A 23892-nucleotide genomic window follows, 5' to 3' on the forward strand; every position below is an offset into this window, starting at 1 on the left:
TTTACACAATATTTACCATCTTGAATCTTCATGTTTGGCTCCTGAAGGCCTTGGAGTATATGACTGCTGGTTTCAATGCAACCTCTGGTCCTAATACTACAAACCAAATTGGAATTGCTTCATTTACAACTTAATTCTATCTCTTCATCAATTATATACAAATATGTACTTCTAAAGTTCCACAAAGATGATTCTTCTGGCCTAACTGTAATCTGCTCTGTAAAGATTTTTTTCTAGGAATTATGATAAAAAATAAAATTTGATCTTCCTTCTAGTTAATTCAAATTCTAAAGCTTTAATGTTATTTGAAAACATCATTCAGGACCAAGTATTCCTTGGGTTATAATCTACTTTGCTCATAAAATTTAACCTAGGCATGGATCATTTTACTTTGAGGAGAAAACATTTCTCTAAATAATGATCTTAAGCCTGTCCTTTTGCCACTTCCTAGAGATCTCCTAAGGTACTCGGGGGAAATCGGGAGTAAATTATATTCTCACATCTAATAACCAAAACACCATCACCTCCAGCATTACCACAGTTAAGTATGCAGATCGTCATGAATATTTACACCTAGCAGGGTCCTTTGTGCACAACTCTGAGAGACAAATGGTATTTCCAGTAATAGTTTATTGATTTCCAAATGCACAGGGGCGCCAAGTCCGAACATCCTGGGATAGCAGTAAATCTCTCTTACAAAATAATTTACAGTATGAAAATGATATACTGAAACATTAACTCAAACGTGTAATTCCCTTGAAAGATTGAGTGTTCCCTTGTTTAATGTAAAGGGTGAAAGGGGAAGATGACTGAGGAGGGAATGTGACTGTGCACAAGAAACCAGGCAGAGGACAATGAATTCACTGGTTCTCCCCACTCATGCAGTGTGGCCTGTCACTGTAGAAAGACTGGTCAGGTTTAACTCCCATCAAGGATAAATCTGCTGTCCCCTCGAGGTCATATCAAGCCCAGCATGGGCTCTGTGACATTTTTTTTTTTTTTTTTTTTTGCACCAATGTACCAAAAAATGTCTTCATTTGTTTTCATTCTGCTCTGGCCCTTGTTGTGCTGTTTCTGGCATGTTCTCTGTTCCAAATGATACTGTCTTAACAAGCAGGCCTCCAGAGGCAGGTACTGCCTGGGTCTTACCGCTTTTGGAATGGGTGGGGGGTTTCAGAAACACTACTGGGTGAAGGCAGTAATAATGAGGTCTGAAGTCTCCCTATGGGCCTTCTTTTTCCCTTTAGGGCTGGGCTGAACTCAATCCATAATGAGGTTTTTGTTTGTAACATAAAAATCTCGATGTGATCGGCACACAGTAAACATGCAATTAATTTCTTATGGAAAAGCAAGTACTGAACAGCCATTACGTGAGTGTGGAATTTAGGAACCAGCAGGAGGGTATTTTCTAGGTGGGAAGAGAGGACTTCCTAGGCCCTGACACTACAACAAGGTCGTGAATTCTGCAGTTGTGCCCTCAGGCCTGAATGGAGTAGTAGTTCAGGCTCTCAGGTTACCAAAATGGCTGAGCATCTGGATTTCCCATGTCATTAAACATCTTGAAAGAGGGATGGAGTACAATTTCCTTCAGGGCTGTCACTGTGGCTCAGTGCTTTACACACTGACAATCTCTGCTAGGGAGTTGCTCTTCTTGTAAGCATCTTGTAAGCAAGCACCTAAGCTTCAATGATCTCTGGTGGCAATTAGGGCTGGCAGAAACCTTTGCAGAGGTATGCAAGATGAGGAGGAGGCTGCTGTGAGTTTCCCTCACTTCTTAAACAGTCGGTGTGTGCACACATGTATATATTACATACATATACACACATCGCATTTATCATTCACATATAGGTACACACACACCAGGAATCAGCAAGAGTCCAGATTCATTGAGCTATGAATCACCACATAATCACAGAGCACAGAACTGGTAGCTAGGTTTACTAAAATATGAAGATTTCTTTTTCTGCAGCAGTGAAGCTGTGGACATTTTCGAATAAAGTTAGAGAGCAGATCACCCTTCACTTTTACTATTTCTGCAAAGTTCTATACTCTTAAGGCCAAGACACACCTTATATATGGAATATGGCACCAAAAATAAAAGGTTCCCCCAACTCCTGGGGGGCAGGCTCACATTGTTAAAGTGTACTTAAAGCATCTGGTAAGGGGGAGGAATAAGGCTACTTTCATGTAATTTCTGAGCCCAAACTACAGCCATGAAATGTCATTTTGAAAAATAATTCATAAAGTAAGATGGTCAGACTTCAGTGGGAGAACCTGAAGCCTCTTTATCCCTCTGTATTTTCAGGTGTACCATGGCATGGGACAAAGAGCCTGTCCACAGAATTAGGGAGAGCTGGGTTCAAAACCTGGCTCTGATATTTCCTACCTGTGTAACTTGAGGCAAGTGACTTTTCCACACCATATCTGTTACATCATCTATGAAACAGGGGTGTGATACAGGGCCTGGCTCATAGTTGGTCCTCAATACAGGTTAATTCCCTTCTTGGGCTATTAGCACGGAGACTCCAAGCATTTCTTGGGACTGCCTTGGATTTAACAATATCAAGTCAACGGACAAATTCCTCTCAGCATCCAGAAACCCAACAATTGAAAGGTAGCCAAGAATTGCTATGAGTGCCTGATTAGTGCTGGAAACATTCATTACCTGCCTCCCTTAGTGACTTTTTAAAGATTTCTCCAAAGCCTACAGCCAGTTAGAACACAATTCTGAGCACTCTAAATTTTACTGACCTGGCAGGAGGCGAGGCTCATCTTGCAGGCACTGAAGGCCCAGCAGCACGCTCCAGCTCTGGGGGAAGCTGATGCCACTGCAGGAAGCATCCTAGTTCTTACACTGATAAATGCCGGCAGGAACATAGGCGCCTGGGCAGAAGCTGCTGCGCTGTGTTTAATGCTTCCCTGGTTAAAGTTTTATCAGGTGCTGAAGACAGCAGGAGCCCATAAAGCAAATTTGAAACCCTTTCTAAGTAAAACCAAAAGTGCTTTCCTTGAGGATTATAGACAATATAATTTATTGAGATAGGTTGGCACATATTTTTATATTTCTATTTATATCCACTGGATAAATGCTTGGATTTCCCAAATACTGATTTAAAGTAATAATACATGATCAGGTATGGAGAGTCAATGATCTGTCCATTGCTAATATGAGGCTACCATTTAGAGATCAAACTATGATTACTGGGGAAAGACAACACATGTTTCCAAATTCTAGTCTTTCAAATCTTCTGATATTTAAACTCTTTCAAGAGTGGCCATTGGTCCTTCTTTTGGGGTAGTTTTCTTGGATATGATTGTAGGTTGCAATTAGTTGTATGCCAAATTCTCCAGTCTTTGTAGACAGATAGGCAAAACACCAAAATTGTCTTAGCCATTTCTTGGCCACCAGTTCGAGAGAAAAAGACTTTTTTGGGGGTAACATCTCTAACTTCTCTCAGCCCCGATATCCTGACATATTTAGTGAGTAATCCTAACCTAGAAGCATATATGCCTGGTAGCTTCCTGGCCTCAAAAGAATAAATTATTTCATAGCAAGTACAGGATTAAAAAATGATATATTAAATAAATAGGACTCCTACAGTAAGCAAGTGTTGTTTCTGCCTCAAAACCATCCTGCATGCACACAAATCAGCTGGCACTAAAGCTTTGTAATAGGTACATAGGTCACAAGCAGTCCTACAGACAGGAAGGGAGGGATTTCTCCCAGTGCAGGTCCTTTTGTTCTGCCTCATAGGCATTAGAACTCTAGGCCCTGGGTCAGCAGCAACCCCAGAGCTGCTTGGATGTGGTTCCAATTGTATTTCTTAGAAGTTAACACCAAAATATCAGGAAAAGCAGAGGAGAGGGAACACATAGCCCACTTGTAAACAAAAATTACCTTTCAAGTCCCCTATTTTATCTTAACAGTTTATATGTATGAACATTCTATTCCATAATATAACTGTGTTTGTTTTATATAAAAATAAGGTCATCCCTTGACTCCAAACCATTTTTTAAGTAAAACTGATGCTTCAGGAAGATGCAATGTTTTAAGCTTGCAGTTTTGTATCCCCTTAGCACATCACTACTTAATTGGGAGTAAAAAGCTTGGTTGTAGAAAATTGTGATTTGGGACTGGAAAAAGGAAAGGAAGTCTAACTCCAGGTGTGTCTCGTGCTACTTAATAGAGAGCCAGGGTGTGGGGATGATCTGAAGGTCTGTGGGTGAGGAATGTCATAGGAAGAAGGGTTCCAGAAGGGAATCTATCTGCTGAGAGAAGGAGCTGAATTTAGCATGCCACATACAGAGCGGCAAGAATTCTCCCCACACTGTATTTAAGCCAAGTTAGGCTAAAATGGGGGTGGGACCAGCAAAAACTTACACTGAAAATTCCCATTTGGTGGGAATATATTTTAGCCCTTCATGTTGTGACAAGCCCATAAAACCTAGAGAAAAATTTGCCCAAATAATTCAGTTTCTGTTATATACTTTAGTGACTATTTTGTGAACTCAGGCAATTTGAATTCAGAAATATTGATTTCAACTTTTAATCAGATTTCTTTCATCCTGTTTTTTTTTCCTAAGGTCATTTCCTTTCCACCTCTTCAATCATGTTTTCATTTCCACAGCACTGAATTATGAATCTGAAGTCCTGGATAACCTCATATACTAAAAATATCTTTATCTTTCTAACTTTTAACTATTTCTCCAACACTGTTTTCAAGTCATCCATCTTAATTCATGGCACCACATTTTCACAAATGTAGAACTGGACTTTTAGAGACTCTCTACATGAGTCAATTCGGCCCTACCTTGTCATCATTTATTTCATGCTTCAATATGAACAAAGTGGGGTTTTTGTTAGCAGGTAGGGAAAACACTCTGATTTCCCTTCAAGATTATTCCAGATCCTTCCCCAGGAAGCAATCGTTTGGTTAGACAATATCACAGGGGTTGGCTTTCCTGAGCAAGTTCGAAGCAGCCACTGAAGAATTGCCTGAAGGACCCTTCTTAATTGCTCCTTGTTGATCACAGGGGCTCTTTTCCTTGACCTAACACAACAAGAGAATGAGAAGCACACAGTCAGCAAGCATAAAACTGGTCCTCTGTTGGGGCGATATATGTGCCTGCTGTGCATCTGGGGACGTATCCGGTGGAAGTACATTTGTTGCTGAGCAGCTTTCACAGAAATCAGAAGCTATAACATACACGCTGTCACATACACACAGGGGAGGGGATGATTTTCCACTGGGGACGGCAAGCCTTCATGTGTCCTCCTCTTCACTGGCACCACTACAAAGGAAAAGGAGAACCAGGTGAGTTAAGACATCACAGGAAGGGAGGCAGCATAGCCTACTGATTGATGACACAGGCTTTGTTGTCAGACATACCAGGATTCTAGTCTTAACTACCATAATTGAGCAGGGTAGCCATTGGCAAGTTACTTAATTTCTCTAAGTTCTGATTTATCTGACTACAGAAGAATGATGAACTTACTTTCCTGGATTACTGGAGGAATAAGAGAATACATGTAAAATGCCTGGTATACAGTAAGTGAATATTTATTTAAAGGAGGTGAGGGCATATTATTTTTTTTTCAACTGACAAAATAAATTGCTGGTAAAAATCAGCAGTTTGGTTTCCCCTAAGCCTTAAGCCATCGATTGTTAGGAGAGAAAAATAAGGAAAAACTGTCATCTTCAATCCTAATGGCACTTTGCATTTGGAATAAAAGCCAAGGTTTCAATTCATGCACAAGGATAGTTTAAATGTCACCTCTTCAGAGAAAGAGACAGTAGACTCCTTGGTTATTCTCTTATTTCTTTTACAGTCCTTATCACAGTCTATAATTGGTTTGCTATTTACTCTCTACTCCTGACTAGAGCAAACAAGAGTAGCGACACTATTTTATTAACTGTGTATAGCTACAACTATTTCATTATTTATGTACTATGCTAGGCACACAGAAGTGTGCAATAAATAGTTGTTTTTAAAAACGGATTGAAACAGGCTGGTGGAGGGGCTCATGCCTGTAATCCTACCTCTCTGGGAGGCTGAGGCGGGAGGATTGCTTGAGCTCAGGAGTTTGAGACCAGCATGAGCAAGAGTGAGGCCTCATCTCTACTAAAAATAAAAAAATTAGCTGGGCATCATGGTGCACACCTGTAGTCCCAGCTACTCAGGAGACTGAGGTAGGAGGGTCACTTGAGCCCAGGAGTTTGAGGTTGCTGTGAGCTATGATGACATCAGTGCACTCTACTCAGGGGGAGGAAGGAAGATGATTGATAGATAGATAGATAGATAGATAGATAGATAGATAGATAGATAGATAGATAGATAGATAGATACTGAAATAAAAACAACAGGAAGAGAGACAGGGAGGGATAGATGCAGTTGAAAGGAATGGTCAGTCATTACTGCCCCGATCAGGGTATTTCAGATGTCAATGATGTTTCAGTGGCCAAAAAAAATCAGTTGTATATCCCAGAGGCACAGCTAGTACCTCAGCTGCTCAGAATTATAGCATCTCAGGCTTGGTCCTGAGAGAAAACACTGTCAGTACAGGGATCAGGATAAGGAGAGAGCCCTAAAAAGAAAGGTGGCACACTTAGAAGGAAAAAAGTCACAAACTTGCTTAGTTTCTCCTCATCCGCTCCTAGAGGTCACTGTCCTTAAAATAATAACTAAGAACCAACTTGATCAAGTGCTTATAGGGACTACTATTATCCCCATTTCCCAGATGAAGACAGTGAAGCGCTGAGAGATGTAAAATCAAGGATCACATAGTAAGGTCTGTATTCTTAAAACTCCAGGTTTTGGTTGGATAAAGTCTGAAGTAGTCAAGCTGGTGGAGAAGGAAAAGGCATATGGAACATCAGCTCCCAGTTTTTATCTAGAGATTTTTCATCTCATGAAGGATTATCTATGGCTACATAAAAACTGGGTTCTTTTTGTATCCATTTGGGAAAGGTTTTAAGAGAAAATATCCCAGGCAACAGACTTTTAGAACTTCCTCTAAGGGTGAAAACATTTCAAGACACAGGGCCTGCAAATTGAGGTAAGTGTACTCCTGGAGCCAACAGAATCTACTCAGTAATCTTTACCATCCCAAACTCTGCCCTATTTTTACTCCCTTTTCCTGCTAGCTGTCTAATCATGGGATGAGGGTGCATGCTAGGAGGGGTTGGACAGTGGACTGTCATTAAGGAGCAGTATTTGATGGCATCTGTCCCAAAGGGAACAAAAGATCTTTTATGAAAGCTTCTCATCAGAATCAAGGCAGAGTTGGAACTGGTGCCATATTATCCCTATTGATATTATATCCTAAGCAAGCTCTCATTGTTCTCTTGTCCGTTTTGCTTCAAATATGAGAGAGCTAGCATGTGACTGTGCCCTTTCCTTAAGCTGCCGTTCACTTTTTAACATTTTTAAGTTGAGATACATACTGAAATTGTATACAAACTTACTGAAATTGTATACAAAATTTTATCTGTGTATTCTTTTGTCTGAGAATTTTCATCATATTCTCAAAGAGGTCAACAACCCCCCATAATTGAGAATAATCAAATTATAAATAAATTCTTTTCTAGTTGCCAGGTCTTTATTATAAGACTTGGAGAGTGGCTGGGGAAAAGGACAAAGTCCTGACTGATAAAATCTTTTCTCATTACCCTAAAAGAGACTTGTTCCTGGGCCTGAAAGATACAGTTTATCTCACAGTTTAATACACAAGATCTTGAGATTCTGGCCTATCATTTATTGATTCCTTCATTTGCTAAATATTTACTGTCTACCATGTGTCAGTCATGATGCCAGTCATAGTAATGAATAAGATGGACACAGTCATTGCCCTCATGGGCTTTACAGCCTAGTAGGTGAGACAGACAGAAAGGGGTGGTGGGTGGGAGTAGGGGAGGGAGAGAGAACTTTTCCCCCCAAGTATAGCATCTTCAAAGAAAGAATCTTGTTTTTATGATCAATAACGTGTTTTTCACAATGAAGAAAAAGGATGTGAACTGAATCTCTAAGATAAAACTTTGCTCACCTCGTGTATAATAGGTCTCTACTGGAGGGTAAACCCAACAGTATAATTAGCATGAGGCACCATCTCTTCTTCTGAATACTCATTATTCACTTTGTATGTAAGACAGTCTGTGTTCATGAGATGTTTATCTTACATAGTCTATGAAAGCCGACATTTTCTTCAAAGTAATACAGCCTTCCACCTCAGCCACTTATCATCCTCCTCTGAAATATCTATCAGTCACGCTCAGATTTATAACTGAGTGGGACTTAGAGGTTAATGTGTATTTTTTTTCTTAATGAACTATGGGTGTTAGGCAGACAGTCCATTCTACAGCAGATACTTACCAATGAAACAAGCAGCATTACATAATAATGGCTTTTTAGGTTATCAGATTGAACTTGGTTCAAATCCCTGTTATGTCATTAATAAACTGTGGGACCTTGGGTGAGTTTCTGAACCTTTCTGAAACTCAGTTTCCTCATGGTAGTGCTATCTATCTCATGGGATTATTAAGAAAACTTTATGTATTTTATGTATTATAAGTAATAAAAAATGTTGCTCCCCTTCCTCTATCCACCTTCCTTCTTACTCTGAATCAAAACCTGCCTCCTAGCCGGGCGCGGTGGCTCACGCCTGTAATCCTAGCTCTCTGGGAAGCTGAGGCGGGCGGATTGCTCAAGGTCAGGAGTTCAAAACCAGCCTGAGCAAGAGCGAGACCCCATCTCTACTATAAATAGAAAGAAACTAATTGGCCAACTGATATATATATAAAAAAAAAAATTAGCCGGGCGCATGCCTGTAGTCCCAGCTACTCAGGAGGCTGAGACAGAAGGATCGCTCGAGCCCAGGAGTTTGAGGTTGCTGTGAGCTAGGCTGACGCCACGGCACTCACTCTAGCCTGGGCAACAAAGCGAGACTCTGTCTCAAAAAAAAAAAAAAAAAAAAAAAAAACCTGCCTCCTCCTAACTTTCCTTCAACATTCTTAGTTCTGGCATCTGAAATATTACATTCCAGAACAAGCATGCTCTTATCCCCAAATACCCTTCAAATATTTGGAGAGCAACTGTATCCTGCTTTGCTCACTTGGAGAGTTTTTTTAATGCCAACTCCAGACCTGCTGAAATATAGATATGGAATAGAAAGGCTGAGTTCCATGGCTCTGACCCTTCTACATGGCAGGTCTCTAGAAAAGTCATTCCCTGCCAAACTCTAATGAGGATGAATACTGAGCAAAGTTTAGTTAACCGGCCTGCACTCAGTCACTGACTGAGCTAGTCTGAGGGTACCGCTGAATCTAAAAGTGGTAGTTTTAAAACTGGGGTACACAATACCCTTGTGAGGTACATAATGACTTTCCAGGGAGTATTTGGGTGCTGATAGTTTTAAGGAAATAAACATCCAAACCCTTAACTTCTTTTCTAAAACTGACCTTTCCAAGAAGATGCCTATAGTCTACAGGTTCTCATTTCAGCCACCACCACTTTGCAACTCACCTTATTCCCACTTCAGAAAAGAAATGCATACCTCTCACCTTCCTGAATCTTACCCCACAACAATTTCAGAATGTCTCATTTCTAAGAGGAGTCCTATGAGAGAAAGGCAGGAAACAGTAAAGAATCCCTTATTTCATCCAGGCAATAAGCTCTTGGCAAGGTTGTGTGCTTCATTTATCTGTCCATTGATGAATTAAAATTCAGAAGTGAGATAGTTGTCATGAGCCATGTACTAATACGTTTATTTGAAAATTGAAAAAAATGAAATCAGACTTGATCTGATAGAAGGCAAGTCTGATTTGGCTGGATGGTTTGACCGTAGTACTGGCTTTGCCAATTAGATTATATAGAATATTTTATCTGTAAATTTAATAAGCTAAATCTGCAGTGCCAAAGTTTTGACGAAAGCATACATAAAAACTCATGTAAACTACACAGTATGTCAGCAATCACATCCTTAGCAACTATCTAAACTTGATATATAAATTCAGAAGTTAACTTAAATATGAGCAAGGAGGCAACATACTTTTTTCTATTCTTTTGGGGATATAAAACCAAAAAGTTAAACTCAAGGAACTGGGAGCTCCTAAATTCTGACTGAGAGGGTATGAGATTTAACACCTCCTTAGTTGGGTAACAGAATGGGACTAAGGAGTCCCAGCCAGCAGAACACTGTATCCTCTCTCTGATTGGGCACACTGATGAGATATTCTTTTTAATCTTGGTACCTACGAAATTGAACAGTTGTTAGAGGCACACCATAAGCCCCAGTGACATTCAGCTCCTAAACACCTGCTATAAAGTGATTATGATAGGAAAGTGTTTTAGTCTGTATAGAGCTCAGCTTTTCAGCTTCTGTCCCCAGAGCTATTGGGGGTTAAGAGGAAATCAGTAAATGAGATGGCAGGCATTCTGACTTTTCAAGTTTAATCATTTCTTTTCCTAAGCATATAATACAACTTAATTTGATTTGGTATCACTCATGTCTGCTGAATTCTTGGCTATTAATTAATTATTGTTATAAAAGGATTAGTCAACTCAGGAGGATAGAGAAATTAAGAAGTACTAACAAGGGAGGAAGGCTAGATTCAACTGAGATACAAAAAGACAGATTTAGTATTCTCCAAAAATTAAGTCACCCAAACACTGTACAAGGATCTAATTGGGAAGTCTTGAGCTTTCCGCATCTGAGGGAAGTGGATGCCTAGTTGCAATAAGTATGTGATCAGTTCTGCTAGGGGAATGGACACACACTTGGGTCCAGAGACATTCTTCCACTGGACAGAGCAGAGCTGCCACCTTTGCCCCTTCTGTCCCACACTTACCTGCCCCAACAGCTTGGGCTGAAAGTGAGGAGGTCACTGTACTGGGAGGGATCAGAACTTATATATTTAGCTGTCACCTGTAGAACAAGTGAGGTATAAATACAAAATAAAGTAAAACGTTCTTGGTTTACCCTGGATTAACTGAGAAATACATGATGAAAAGACTGGAGTTCTGGCCCTGGCTGTGCTATGTGATTCTGGGATCCAGTTGAAGCTCAGAGAGGCTTACATGACTTGCTCAAGGTACAAGCCTTGCAAATGGTAGACTTGGGTTAAGCAATTAGACTCCATAACCCTCAAAAATGAAACTGGACTTGGGTAAGAGATTAGCCTATATTTTCTGACCCCTAGTTACCCAGTCAGGTGGCAGCCATTTAAGTTCTCTGAGGCCCAATTTTTTCACCTGAAAAGTGGGATAATAATACCTACAATCAGCGGTTGCTGTAATGAAATGGAAGACACATGCAAATGTTTTAAGATTAAAAAATGCCAGATAATGTAGGCTTACTTAACAAGAAATACAGACACCTGGGTCTGTCTCTCAGCCCTTCTCAGCTAACTCTGCTTTTCCAGATCTACTTAGGGGCCTCTAAGAGAGGTTTGGGTCTCCAGCGTGGCCTCACACCCACATTCTGACCACAGTGCCAACTTTGATCCTCATGTACCTTGCAGCCTATTTACTGTTTTTACAGGTGGCTACCCTTCTTGCACTGGACAGGGCCTGTGTGGGTGGTGGCCTGCTCGGGTAGTGCCCTGCTATAGGGAGGTACTTGAATAGAAGTAACAGACGGGCCTGCCTGCCAGTGCTGGCGTCCTATCTGCTCTCGGAACTCCCTTCTTTAGGACTGAGTCCTTTGCTGCTGCTGGACTTAGAAAATAATCATTTCCAGCATATTTTTTTTAAATTCAAAAGTAACTTTTTCTATTTTGCTGCTTTTTACTTTCTATAACAAACAGGTATTGCTTCTATAAAAAGAAAAAAATCCATAACGTTATCTACTAGGGATAATCACCATTAATACACTGAAATATATTTATCCATACTCCTTTTATACATATATAAAATAAATATAAATATATTTTATAAAATTGGCTCATACTTCACAGGCTCTTTCATAATCTGCTTTTTCCACTCAACTATCAATCATTAATATCTTTACTTACCAAGAATTATATTTCTATGATTATGATTCATGATTGAATTATATGGATTTATCATATCTAATATTGGACATTTAAATTATTTCTACCTTTTCACTATTACCCACACCCCTGTGATACACATCACTGTGGATAAATCATCCTTGATAATTTACAAAGAAAAATTCCTAGGAGGGAAACTCTTGAGTCAAAAGGCACATTTGTTTCATAAGCTTTGATATTTGGAACAGCTTTAGATTCACAAAAAATTGCAAAGATAATATAGAAGGTTCACACACCTAGTTTCCCCTATTATGAACATCTTATATTAGCATGCTACATCTGTTATAATTAACCAATACTGATACATTAATAAAGTCTGTATTTTATTCAGATTTCCTTAGTTTTTCCCTAATGTCCTTTTTTTGTTCCAGATTTCACCCGGGACAGCACATTTATTCATTGTTTCCTTAGGCTCCTTTTGGCTGTGATAGCTTCTCAGAATTTTCTTATTTATGATAGCCATGACAATTTTGAGGAGTGTTGATCAAGTATTTTACAGAATGTCCCTCAATTAGGATCTGTCTGATGTTTTTTTCATATTTAGGCTGTGGTTATAAGCTTTTGGAAGGAAAACCCACTATCATCACATCATATTAAGGATTCGTATTATCAGTATGACTTAACACTGTTGAGGGTGACCTTCACTGCCTAATTGAGGTAGTGAAAGGTTTTTCCATGGTAAAGCTACTCTTTTTCCCTACAGTGGGCTCTTCAGAAGGAAGTTACTATGCATAGCTCACACTTAAAGAGTGAGGAGTTATGCTCCCTCTCCTTGAAGGTGGAATATCTACATAAATTATTAGAAATACTTTTGAACAATAGATTTGTCTCCTCTCCTTCATTTGCTTATTTATTCAATTACTTATTTGTATCAGCATGGACTCATGGATATTTATTTTATATTTTGGGTTATAATCCAATACTACTTATTTTGTTAATCAAATTGTGCAGCTTTGGCCTTTGGGAGCTCTTTCAGTTGGCATCTGTGTATCCTTGACATAGCTCCATCAATGTGGGTTTTTTTGTTTTTGAGCACTTCCCTACTTGCTGGCTCTACAAGATCCTCCAGGCTTAGCTTATATATTTTCTGCCCCAGTCTTAGAATCAGATATTCTCTATAAAGCAAAGAACATGTGTTTTTAAAGGCATTTGATACTTTATTATTAATCTGCTCTTCAGAAATCTTATACTGATTTACAATTACTCATATAGGTATCAGAATGTCCATTTTTCCTACATCCTGGCAGTTTCAAAGTGTCTGCAGGGAGCTGATCTGGCATGGGATAGAGCATGTGTGCATGCGTGTGCATATATGTGTCTGTTCCTCCTCTGTGAAATAACTTCCATGTTATTTGGTATCCTATTGAACTTCATGACAAAAATGCCATGAGGCAGTTACATTTTCCCTTTTCTCTGCCTTTATGTTGGCCTTCCCCAACCTCCCTTTCCTCCTCCAGTGCTGCTGGATTTCACATCACTGAAGATCTCCCGTGGTGAGGCTGAAAAAAACCTTCCCCATACCCTCTATTAGGGCCCAGGCAACTCCAGGAGGTGGGGAGTTAGAAGCAAAAAATAGCCCAAGGGTTTACCTTCCCTGCTTCTGTACCTTCAGGAAATCCACCTGACCCAGTTTCATCTTCTCTTGGCATCTGAATAATGGAAACCAAATCTCTCAAGCAGTTTCCTTCTACAGAAATCTTAAACATAGGATTTAATAAAATGCTAGATTTCAAATTTCCTGTAGCCTCAGCTACCATATCTTACAAGTTACCAAAGAGAAAGGATCAATAAATAAATATACTTGACACTAATCTCTAATCTCCGTATGAACTGTAGGCTGTATGTGTGTTTGTGTGTGAGAGGGGGAGGGTGGTCCAGAGTGGGAGATGTGTGGGAGAGAGAGAATGAATATGAATGAATGAATGACAATGAATATTTCTCAGTAGTTTTGAGTCCCATGATGATCTTGAACTGATGTCTGGAAGTTGTAGAAAGTTGGATGTTGTAGAAAGTTGGAAGTACACCAACCTTTAAAGACTAAATGCTAACTTTGTATATGGCAGAGTAGGTTATGAATATGGATTTAGGAGTTAGAAACACCTGGGTTTGGGTCACAGCTCTCACACTTACTAGCTGTGAAATTTGGAGTTCAATTTTCTTACTTGGAAATGGAGGACAATTTAGTAATTTAGTTCCTACATGGAAGAGTTGCTGGAAGGGTTAAATGAGATTAATGTATATAGAGTATTTGGCAATATATAAAGAGCTTGGCTTGGTACCTGTCATAGAGTAAGCACTCAATACATTTTGTAGTTATTTAGCAACATCACATGAAGGAACTAAGGCTAACAGAGGCTAAAGTCATACAGTTAGTTGATGGCAGAGTGAGACTGACTGGAAGTCAGTTTCTGGCTCCTGAATACACCACCATATCTGCAACCCCACTGTCCCCAAGACTGCTATTTATTAACAGAGAAGAGTCAACAATGTTGTTACCCATACACTGTAGGTATCATGCAGTCATTTCTTCAAGATTGCTTCCTAAGCCTGTTCTCTTGGTGTACAGGCCATTTTGGGGGAACAATAGTAACAGATATCATGTACTCGGAATGCTTTCCATGTGCCAAGTGTGCTCAAAACCTTTGGAGCACCATCTCCCTATGCCACTGAGTCCAACAGCATGTCCCAGTTTACTCAGCCTGCACAACCTCTCCCATGGCTGTCCATTCCTCTTCTCCACTGCTGCCACCATCTCTTGCTTGAACTACTGCAGCTGCCTCCTGACTGGTCTTCGTACTTCTACTCTTAATTCATTGTCTACTTTTCAAACTGTATTCAGAGTAGTATTTTTTACATGTACAACAGATTAAGTCACTGCCCCACTTAAAAATCCTTCAATGGCTTCCAATAACTCTTAGAATAAAGCTCAGAGCCTACAAATCCCTACATGTGTTGACCTCTGCCTCCTTCTCCCACCTAATTTATGCCATCTTCCAGCCACACTGGCTTTCTTTCTGTTCCTCAAAATAAGCTGAGCTTATTCTTGCCTTTAGGCTTGTGTTTTCCTGTTCTATCTCAAAGCTCTTCCCCTTACATCTTAGAATGAATGACTCCTTAACATTCAGGTTTCACCTCCAAGGTCACCTTCTCAGAGGCTGTCCCTGACCAAGTGATCTTGAGTAGCCATCCTACCCCTGCACTATTACATTAAACTGTTATATAGTCTTCATAGCACTGATCACTACCTACAATTATTTTGAGGTGGCAAATTTTGTTCTGTGCTGTATCATCAGTACCTGGTACTGTGCTTGGCACTAGTGAAACGTCATCAAATATTTTTGAATGAATGAATGATCGAAACAACCCCATAAAGTATTACTGTTATAGAAACTTTCCCAGGCAAACTATGGGCTGCTTGCTGATTTTGGAGATAATGCCCAGGAATCTCACGAATAGCTTACTTTGACAGGTGAACCCAGGCTCCATTTCTTTTCTAACATTTCTTGTTATCTCAATGATGAGGCACATATAACCACTGGGCTCTAGGGGTGAATTAAAATGTTATATTATAAACAATGATTAGTCTTACAAATGACTAAGCCTTACTGGAAGTTTTACTAGTAAAGGACAGGTGTGGCCGATGGACAGAGAATGCTGTTGTCACTGAGGACAAAGCAGAAGCAAGGTTACATCCAGCTCTCTCTAAATATAGGAACTTAAAGAACGAATTCATCTCCATGAGTAAATGTTCTCATTTGGCTTCCCTATAAAACAGCTGCACATTTGGCGACTTTCAACCCCCTGAAATCCAGCTGTGAGTTGTTCTTAAGGCCTGGATTCAAGACTTTAACCATTCACCTGTCACCCTGCTAACAGTCTAGGGAGGGACACAAGTGAGGATGATATCAAGTCATCCCGGCCAAGACAGAGATGAAGGGGCAGTTAATTCATGGACCTGCCCCTTTCTCTCAGATGTAATGTCAGCTGAAGCATGGCTCCAGAAGTGGAAGAGCAGGGTTAGTGATTGTGGTGGTCTGGATTGAAAGTAGAAAAAGCACACAACTCAGCTTCAAGACCCATGCTAGTACACGTAAAAAGAGGATGAGGATACATTATAAGCACTCACTAAATAAATGGATGTTATCATTGTTTGCTAGACACTGAACTGATTAATCACTTCACCAACATTTTTACAGTCAGTTTTCATAATAACTCTGTGTAATAGCATTAACACTCCATTTTACAGATGAAAAAAATGAGGAGCGGAGAAATGAAGTAAAATCCTCAGGTCCCACAGCTAGGTAGAGCTGCAGCTACAACCATGGTCCAGCCCTGTTTGAACCCTGGGCAGGAGACTCAATGGTGAGAGAAGGGAGGACATGAGGGGGCTTGTGAAATCAGCTTGGCTGCATTTATCCAGCCAGGTTATTAGTAATGCCTTATTACCAGCAGCAGAGGTGGCAACTGGTACCTTGTTGTTAAAGATCTTCCAAGGCCTTCACAGACTTACCAATTATTGGAGAACTTGCTCTCTGCTATGGAGGATCCCAGTAGTTTTTTAATAAAAAAGAACCACAGCTAGATTTTTATTCACTTTTTACAACTGCAGCCAGCCTATGACTTTCCTATTGTAACCCAGCTACAAGGTGGTCATTTCCCTCAGACTCTCACCTTGGTTCTTGTGGGTTCTAGCAAGCATAATCATGTAAAAAGGCCTGCCATGAAGATACCTTCTCTTGGACTTAAGTGAGAGTCTCTCTGGATCAGATACCAGTTTTAATTTCAATCCCATCTGTCCTGAGGTAAGAGGCACCAAGCTCTTGCTCTTTTAATTAGGTTGTACAGAAAATATCTTTCAAGGTTTCAACTGATTTTCACTATACCCTACTAGAAGATGAAGTTTGAATTAAGTTAAGATGCCCCCTTGTCTGCCTTCAGGGAACCAGTGATGAAGGGGCTCAGACAGATCCCTGCTTTGCCCTTGCAGCCTCCAGAGGCTCAAGAGTCCAGAATGCCTTAGCATGACTATATTATAAATGTTGGTCTTTACCACATGAGCTTCTTAGAGACTGATTTTGTTTCTCATTCACCATTTTATCCCCAGTGTTTAGCAATATGCCTGACACTTAAGACATATTTGGCAGCTGACACATGGTAGCTCTCACGACTTGCCTTGGCCTAGGGATTTAACTGGTGAGGTGAAAGGTGGGAAAGGCAGACTTTCAAGGTAGATACTGTGCCCAGCAGGAAAGTAGTCCTTTCTCTAGGAGCACTAAGATTTGTCTACTTGGAGAACTCAGGATCACTCAATTTGGAATGACACCAGAATTACCATCCAAACCCTTCACCTCTTAATTATGAGACTTTAGCAGAGCTATTTAACTTCTCTATGTCTTGATTTCCATATCATGTAGTTATTTCATTCATTTGCTCTTTCAGTGAACAAGTATGTATTGGGTACCCATGATATATTAGGAACTATAATAGATGCATTATAGCAGTGAAAAAGGTTAACAAAGTCCTTGTTCTCATGGAGCTTAATTTCTAGTGAGGAGACAATAAACAAGTAAACAAATAATTTCAGATACAGATATGAACAAAATAATATAGGATGCTGGAATAGAGAGTGATGGGTGCTTATGTGTCTGTGACGGGGGCAACTCAGGAAGGTGAAATATCAGGATCTACCTCTAAGAGTTGACATAAGTATTAAATGAGATAATGGATGTAAAGTGTTTAGCATATTGCCTAATAGGTAATGAGCACTCAACCAAATTCAACTGTTTTTATATCACTCCCACAATGAAGTCAATTGCTTCTCTTTCAGTTCACAGTGACTGAGTACCAACCACGCCAGTGATGGAATACAGTGGTGAGTCCATAGGGTCTCTACCCTTAAAGAGATCGCAGTGTGGCAAAGAATATAGATGTGTGCTACAAGGAGAAGATTGGTGGCAAATTCCACCTACAGAGCAGAAAAGGCTTTATCATTCAGTGGTGACAGATGGGTTGGTATTTCCAGGAAGACAATGGAGCCAGGAGGGGGTATGCCAGGTAGAGGTAACTGCTTAAGCAAACTCTGGAAGTTGTGAAACAGCTCTGCATGTTCGGGGAGCTGTGAAAAGTTCACAATGGCTGGAGATAAAGTATGAGAGGGTCTGCTGAGAGAAAAAGTGTCTCATCAGCAGCTCCTAAAGTTGTCATTATGGGCCATGCTTGAACTGTCTCCTAAGAAGATGGGGGGATGTGGATGGGAAAGAACAGGAGATGAGAAGGGTGTTAGGACTCCATATGGCGTCTACCACACTGCCAACACTTCAAAATGGGAACAAGGTCTATGCTTAAAATATTCGGGCTGTGTTCTATGCAACACTCCCAAGGCAGCACAAACAGATGTTTCATGGAAAAAAAAGGATAAAAAAGAAAAACAAATACCCAGTGATGACTCAATACAAAGTTTGTGTGGGGGCTAGTAGGCAGTAGGCCGCTCAAATGTGATTACATCATCAGCACAGGTCTGAGACTCAGCTTGGAAAAGTAACACGGGTGCCAATGTGACGATGCTGGGTGTTTGATGTGAATGCCCCCAAGCAGAGCCCAGGGCTCCCTCTGTGCCAAAGCCAGACTCACTCGCCTGAGAGTCTAAGGCTCATGCCAGGGGCACTGAGAGAGTTGGTTCTAAAATAGGAAAACAGGAAGCCATGAGATGTACTGTGCCCAGTTAATAACTCAGGCATATCTGCCAGCATGTCTTTTCTGAAATGAGTATAACTGCAAAGTGGATGTTTATAGAAGAGAATGAGGTCCCTGTTCTCTCACTGCCTGATTTCTTGCCTGTTTACTACTCAGTTCTACCCCTGCCTTTGAGGTAAACACTCTCCTCAGGAAATGCAAAAGAAGGTAAGAGAGAGCTACCACCACCTGTACCCTACCTTCAATATTTCAAAAGATCATAATATAACCAGTAGATCTGTACTATAGGAATATGCCCTTCCTGGGAGGAAGGCTGCTTGATGTAGACAGCTAAGGAGATGAACACTACATTCTATCTACTTTCAGCTAAACTCTCCTTGGACTTCAGTTCAGTGCTGTCAAATGAGAGAGTGCACTAGTCATCACTAAATGACCAAAAACCTATGAGAACATCAAATAGGAGATCCAAAGCAGAGAGAAGAGAAGAACTGAACACTGTAGCTTTCCATCCATTGCATGCCACTGCCCAATCTCAAGACTGAACAAAGCCCTATGTACTGGAGGAGGTGACAGATACCCAACAGAAGAGCATAAAAAACAGCAAGGCCTTCACCACTGTCCAAAGATCTCCTCCTATAAGCCATTAAGCCTAAAAAGTTCCTATTAGTTCCTTTGGTCTAAGGTACTGAAAGTTCCTTTTGGTTGAACCCTTAGAGTTAAAAATCAGTACATATTATATATAACACAACAATATGCCATGAGACCACCATAACCACTTGAGCACAGAGGAGTTTCTGGATGAGCCAGCTGTCATCTTAGAGCTGATGGGATGGGGTTAAGTTTTGCCAGAGAAAGAGAAATGATAATCTTTAAAGGATCAGGACTAGAGGATATAAGTGCAGGGTGCTGAAAGAAGCAGATAAGGATTATTAAAGACATTTTGCCCTACTCCTAGTTTTTCCTGAAGCCAGCTCTGCTTTGACACCCAAATGACATAATCCTACCACCTCAGACATGTTTCATCTATATGCAGAAGAACCTGTTTATGGCTCAGTCTCAATATAAATCAGGTATCATAATATTTATTTATGATATCTAGAAAGCAACTGCTCTCCATTGGCCCAACCAGAGGAAACAGTGCAAATACCCCAAGGAGCACCAGGAGAATATGCTCCTTAGAACTGAGAAAGACCCAATCACCCTCTACTACTGCCTAATTGAGGAGCATCTGTCAACAATTTGGATGGCAGGGTTCCCTGCTGTCAGAACTATCACATTCTCTCAGACTGAGAGGAACAGGAAGCAACAGAGAAACTAAGGTCTGAAACCAGTCCTTCCACTTATTACCTTCCACTTATTATCCTCCTGCGCAAAATTTACTCCACTGGGTCTCAGTTTTCCCACTTGTAAAATAGGATCAATGATTTCTAAGTTCTTAATGAAGGTAAAAAAGCATATAGCACATGGTAAAACACTATTAAGTGATCACTTTTCTCATGAAGTGATGTACATGTCAGTGCCCTACATATACCAGACTTCCACTACACATTGCTCTGTTTGCTTCTCTTTCCTTAGATGAGATGATACCTAAGGCTCTTGCACTGAGTCTCAATCAGACTCAAGTTTAATACAGAACAATAAATAAATCAGACAGCTGTTTTACACTAGCACAAGGAGTTAACCAAAGTGCATAGATCTGTTGCTTTCCCCACCCACTCACTACTTAAAACATTCCACTGCAGTCTTCACTCAGCCCAGCAGAGAGGGTGGGAGGAAGGGAATGACAACAAAATAAATATTTCAGCTTACCACTTTGGGAAAAAGATATAAGAATTCTTTGGGGAGTTGTTTTTAAATTAAAAACCATTTGCTGTGAGACAATAAAGCTAGTCCTCTATAAAAACTATTTTTAGGATCTTTGCCTGAAATATATGTAAAAAAGAAAAAAGGAGTTAAAAAGAAGAGTGATAATTCTGTGCATAGGATTTTAGGCAAAGCCTGTGGAACTACCTGTTTTATGTTCAGCTGAAAAGAGAAAGCTTATTTCCTTTCCAAACTATTTCTCTAGCACTCTCCCCCAAGTCTGATTTCTGACAGCACTCAGAGCCCTGATGGGATAAGGCCTCTGGTGGCTAATTATGTGGCCTCTTTTTGCCCACAGAAGAGGATGGGAAGGTTAGGCTTTGGGAATGGGGTCAGACTAACCATAGGACATTAGCAACCAAGACTTGGAACCACTGGTCTATGTGAAAGGCAAGATGATCACCCACTTAGCTCTTACTCATTTTAATTGGCCTGAATGGTCACAATGTGGCTGCAAAGGGCAATTTTGCTAGGGGTCAAATAACCAGTCTCTCAAATTAGGCCCAGCACAGGAATGTAAAAATTGTCTGGAGAAAGAGAGTAGAAGGACCCCATGAATCTGATGTAACTATGTACTAGAGGCTTTATTTTCTTTCTTTCAGTCCAACTCCTCCCTCCCCTCCCCTTTGGTAAGAACAGTAACAACACTGAAATCCACACAGATAATCCTTAAATCTCTGTGGCAGCTCCAGTTCTAAAATCCTCCTTCACAATGATGGTTTGAACAACTGTTAACAAGTTATAACAAGGATCTCTCTTGCTCCAGTGTGGAATATCCATATCCTTTCTCTTTGCCTATCCAAATCATAACCAGCCTTCAAGTCTGCACCTTCCATGAAGACTGTGCTGACTACTCCAGCCTTCACAGATTACTTGTCACCCATCCTCAGGCTCAGAGAATCTGGGTCCTGTTTGTAGGATCAAGGGGAACTCAGGGGTTATACTATGCATGAAGGAGCAGTAGCAATGTAGGATGCCAAAGGCTGGTGAGACCAGGTGTGCTAGAGGCAGCCTAACCAAGGGAATAAGCATACACAACTGTCATACAGGCAAGACTGGCAACAGAGCTGACAGAGAAGGGCAGAGTGGCAGTCCTGAGAAGTGAGCCATGTCCATAAACAGACAATTCATTACAAAGGCTAGGAAGTGGAGTGCAACGTAAGCAGGACTGAAGAGCTTCGTATGAAAGCTGTGAATAAGGGTAGACACTAGAAGCCTCTTTATAAAAAAGTCCTGGCTGTGTGGTTTGGGAATAAGCCTGAAAGGTTCAAAAGGGTCACACAGATTGGGCACATGGCACTTAATGTGAAATCCATTTCTCTGCCATTGATCACCCACTACCACAGGTGTCTCTTGTGGTGATACTAACCCAGTATGGCTACTTGTCTTTTACTTCTCCAGACAATGAACTGCTGCTGAGGGCAAATACCCAATTCATCACTTACAGCCCTGACTAGCAGCCATGTGTCTAAGAAGATTTGTGGAATAAAGATACAAATGATTTTCATTTTTCCTCCATTTCCTTAATCTCCTTCCCCTTGGTGAAGACAGTCATAATTAGAAGGTTCAAAAAAATAAATAAATAAATAAATAAATGGCAACAGTCTAGGACCCCCGGTGGCAGGCCACAGAATGACTAGTTGGCCCTAGCTGCATGCTGAATGCTCCTCACCATGCTAACACAGAGACATTGCAAAAATGTACTGCTAGCTTCTGTTAATCAGCTTTGGTTTTATTTTGTTTTGTGCTTTGGCTGGTGTTGTTTAAGAATATGGGAGCTTACCCATTCCGTAATCCTCTACCAATTACACTTCCAGACATGCTGGCGGACCTGAAGTGGCAGAATGTGTGAGAGCAATTTTCAGTGCCACTCCTCCAGCTGCCAGCCAGCTGCTGAGGGACCCATCATTTCACTTTGCTGGAGTATAGCCTTGCTCCCTCCTCCAGTCCCTGTGCCGCCCACACCACTTTCCCAGAGGTCAGCAGCAAGTTCACATCAAGCAACAAGCAGCGATTACAAATTGAGTGCCTGCTGGGAATATCTTTCTAGTGTCAAGCAGCCATTAAAAGCACTTAAGGAAATCACAAAAGGGAGGTGAGAGAATACTTCCAGAGACCTATGGGATGGGGAGGGCAAAGGGGAAAGCATCAGCCCACCTCCTACCTTGGGGGAAAAAACAAGACATAAAAAGCAAAGTCAGTTCCAAAGAATGGACTTGCCTTTGGGAAACAAAAGAACACAGCATCTTCCAAACACTCTCCTGCTGGAGTCAAAACACATCAGGGTGGGTGCCTGGGAAACCTTTTGTTAACACAAACAGGGTAAAATGACATTGTAAGCAACTATATTTAAAAAAATTATTCAATGAGCATGCATGATAATAGGTACTCACATACAATCTCTTGTCCAACTAGGACTACATCTCTGTGAAGAAGGCATTAGGATTCTGTTTTATAGATATGGAAACTGAAGTTCAGAGAGGTCAGTGACTAGACCACATTTGGATCCCAGGACTGACCAACTCTAAAACCTATGTTCTTCCCACTAAAAAGAAAGTTGGGTGGGTCTATAACTCCTTGCCAAGTGTCTATATTACTTTAATCTACATTCCTCAGTAGATGTTACTACTCAGATAATTAGGTATTAGTGTGAGTGGTCTGCAGAGCATGGTGGCTTTTCCTGTCCACCTGATTAAAGGAAGAGACAACCTATCTATATAAAGTGGGCTAGTGAAGTCTCCTTGATGGAAACTTACTTCAATCTTCTAGTTGTCAATAACCACCTAAAAAGGAGGGACTGGGAAATAAGTAGATAATGCAACCTAGGGAAGGTGACTTTTATGAGTTTTAGTATCCTCATCTATAAAATAGATCCAATAAAACCTATGTAGTAGAGTAGATGTGAACACTAAATAGAAGCCCTTATTATAAAAGTCCTTAATAGTATATCTAGCACAAGGTAAATATTTTATAAGCAACAGTTATTGTAATTGCTGTTATTTCAGATTAACAGTTTCAGAAAATACACAGGTTTGGCATCAACATGTTCTCATGCAGAAGGTGCTATTTACTGTTGAAAACAATTTCTAAATCTTGAGTTTGTTTCATGGCTAAGACCAACTACAACAAAAGAATGGCAATGGAAGCACAGACCACGGGGGTTCAGAAAAGGGAGAAACATATTCTTTCTGGGGCTGGTCCTCTCCCATGTGGTTCAATCATCTTAGAGCAAACTATAAGCACAGCTCTTTAGAGACTAGAAACTTTTACTACACTATATACACATATG

General features: G+C 40.5%; 1 protein-coding gene across 5 annotated transcripts in view; it reads right to left on the reverse strand.

Annotated features, from left to right (window-relative positions):
* Positions 1–612: 612 nt before the first annotated feature.
* The window catches only part of TRIM44 (tripartite motif containing 44), a 120377-nt gene continuing 97097 nt past the window's right edge, over positions 613–23892 (reverse strand). For 3 of the 5 annotated variants that reach the window (XM_012738761.2, XM_012738760.2, XM_076002030.1), the window contains one exon: positions 4809–5292. In XM_012738761.2, the coding sequence (XP_012594215.1) occupies positions 5281–5292 (12 nt within the window). In that variant the 3' untranslated portion in view covers positions 4809–5280. The other 2 variants (XM_076002029.1, XM_076002031.1) reach the window with 2 other exon arrangements.

This window comes from Microcebus murinus, chromosome 4, assembly GCF_040939455.1.
Source record: "Microcebus murinus isolate Inina chromosome 4, M.murinus_Inina_mat1.0, whole genome shotgun sequence".
NCBI lineage: Eukaryota > Metazoa > Chordata > Mammalia > Primates > Cheirogaleidae > Microcebus > Microcebus murinus.